At 31.9% G+C, this 2,670-nt stretch overlaps 1 protein-coding gene across 1 annotated transcript; it reads left to right on the top strand.

The window, feature by feature from the left end:
- The first annotated feature begins 335 nt into the window (after nt 1–335).
- LOC124890806 lies at nt 336–1,477 on the top strand. Its single transcript, XM_047402619.1, has 3 exons — nt 336–506; nt 714–870; nt 1,017–1,477. Exons 1-3 carry the CDS (start codon nt 336–338, stop codon nt 1,475–1,477), a joined length of 789 nt encoding a protein of 262 aa, XP_047258575.1.
- Nucleotides 1,478–2,670: the final 1,193 nt, after the last annotated feature.

Here is a 2,670-nt window from a genome sequence, read left to right as displayed (position 1 = left end):
GTCTTTTTGTGCATGTATGTTTTTTAAAATTGTGTAATCTCGTAGCTAATTTTTATTCAAATATATACGTTATTTAATTGGGTGATGCATCTTTCTTAATTTTATGACAGATGGTTGATCAAAATAATCACGATAGTAGTGACATATTGAGACAAGTGATCTCATTAACTACATATGTTGTTGTTCAAGTAGTTAGTTGGTTTTGGACGTATGTTTATGAAATTGAAAATGACCGACGTACGATTACACGTGATATACGGCTTGAAATAGAGAAAGTTAGAGATGAATTATTCAGCCATCTATTTTCGACGGAACTTTGCCATATTATATTAAGAATGGCCCCTTCATCTTTTACTGGTCTGTGTAAAAATTTAGTTAGAGATGGAGGTCTTAGACCAACACTTCAAGTTACAATTGAAGAACAAGTTGCAAAAACACTGTACTTGTTAGCACATAATGTGACAAATCGTGAGCTCTCTTTCATCTTTCGACGATCTGGAGAGTCGGTCAGTTTTCATTTTCATGTTGTTCTATGAGCTATCTTGGCATTATATGAAAAATTTATTAAACAACCTGATGGCTCCCATATTCCTTATGAAATTAGTAGCAGTCAAAGATTCTACCCATATTTTAAGGTAAACACAATTCAACAATATTCTAATTTAATCTAATATAGAGAATATTTACAATATTAATTGATATTATAATATCAGGATTGTATTAGTGCAATTGATGGAACACATATACGTGTTAAAGTTTCACAACATGAAGCACCAAAATTCTGTGTGAGGAAAGATTATCCAACTCAAAATGTACTAGCTGCATGTACATTTGATTTAAAATTTACATATGTGTTAGCTGGGGGGGAAGGTACAATGTCTGATTTAAGAATCATGAAAGAATAACTAAATAATCAAGATTCACTAAAAATTCCCGAAGGTAAAATATTATATATATTTATCTAGATTTAGTTATATGATTAGTATATAAGTAAATCTTTTTCTTTTTATATTTAGGAAAATTCTACCTTGTTGATGCTGGACTTATGTTGGAAAGTAGGCTTATTACACCTTATAGGGGGGAGCAATACCACTTGAAAGAGTATTCAAGAAATAATCCACCTCGAAATTCTCGTGAATTATTTAATTTACGACATTCTTCTTTTCGTAATGCTAGAGAACGTGCATTTGGATTTCTTAAACAGAAATTTCCTATAATTTCTAGCTCAACTAAGTCGTCATATGGAATTGAAACTCAAAAGTTGATTAAATTTGCATGTTGTATCCTACACAACTATTTAAGAGGTGTAGAATCAAATGATAAGTTACTCGCTCAAGTTGATGCAGAGCTTATGAATGATGATAACACTGTACATGAAGAACCTCCAAATTCTAGAGAAAGTAACGAAGAGTTTAGGAAAGGGGAATTGATTCGAGATGGCATAGCAACTGCCATGTGGGATAATTATCAAGATTAATTTTCTAGAAAAAAACTCAACTGATAATTTGTGTCTCATTTTTTTTGTTGATGTTATTTACAATTAATTTCGCGATGCTGTTATTTTTACTACGAACATTGTGTTTTGTTGGTTTACTTTATAATATTTTTTGTTATCAATTTTTAAGTGTGACAATATGTTCTTTTTTCAAATTGTATGAATATTTTATGGTAATTCTATGGTGGTTGATATGCCGAAAAAGGCGAAGGAATTCACTTCAAGTGATCTAAAAGTGCAAGATAATTCTATATTTATTTGGACAAATGCGATGCATGACACATTAGTGGATACCTATTGTCATGAGGATGCACTTGGGCATAGGATTGGAGGAACTTTTACTACCCACGCAATGGATAACATTGTAAAGGAGCTACGATCCAAATTTCCAAATAATGTTCTTAACAAGGAAAAAATTCATAATTGGATAAAAGCAATCAAAAGGCAATTCACCAAGTTTTATGATACATTTCATCAGTCGAGAATGAGCAGATTTGCATGGGATCCTATCACGCATAAGTGGGATTTTGAACCTGAAGTGTAGGCTCAACTAATTCAGGTAAAGTTTCATCCCATCATGAATAAGTAAGTTATATTTATAGTCATAGCTGAATTTTTATTATTGTGGTATGATTAATTTGCAGTGGTGAAATTTTTCAATAAACATGGAAAATTCATTTTTTTCAACATTATTTTCTTCAATAATATTTTGTACTTATAATATATAGGTTAGGCCACAAGCTGCTGAGCTAAAGAACAAATTATTTAAAAATTATGAAAAGCTGGTGACGCTATATGGAAAGGACAGAGCAACTGGAAAACATGCTGAGACTGGTTCAGATATGTTAAAAAGGAATACTTATAAAAATCCAAGAAAATCAAGTGATGATTCATTGACTATTGATGAGATAGATGACATGTGTTTTATAAATACCGACTCATTTAAAGACATAGAGGGATATGAACAGGGAGACTAAACTCAAGCATCTAGTGATGTGCCTACACCTATTGTCTATTCAGAACAACCAACACCTTCAAGAAGTAAAAAAAATTAAACATTATCATCTTGAAGGCATGACTGGCATGTTGAGAGGTGGGATGGACAACTTAACTGGTGCTATTAACCAGCTTTCACCCCTTTTGCCTATTTCTGAGACCGAGATAAGGAATACATT

This window comes from Capsicum annuum, unplaced genomic scaffold (genome assembly GCF_002878395.1).
Source record: "Capsicum annuum cultivar UCD-10X-F1 unplaced genomic scaffold, UCD10Xv1.1 ctg2547, whole genome shotgun sequence".
Lineage (NCBI taxonomy): Eukaryota > Viridiplantae > Streptophyta > Magnoliopsida > Solanales > Solanaceae > Capsicum > Capsicum annuum.
This window is presented reverse-complemented; position numbering and strand designations above follow the sequence as displayed.

Excerpts from the sequence above, each read along its gene's own strand:
- LOC124890806 (XM_047402619.1), top strand. The coding sequence starts at position 336 with ATGGCCCCTTCATCTTTTACTGGTCTGTGTAAAAATTTAGTTAGAGAT. Across the intron at positions 507-713 it reads TTCGACGATCTGGAGAGTCG|GATTGTATTAGTGCAATTGA; the intron begins GTCAGTTTTCAT and ends TTATAATATCAG. Across the intron at positions 871-1,016 it reads TGTGTTAGCTGGGGGGGAAG|GAAAATTCTACCTTGTTGAT; the intron begins GTACAATGTCTG and ends TTTTATATTTAG.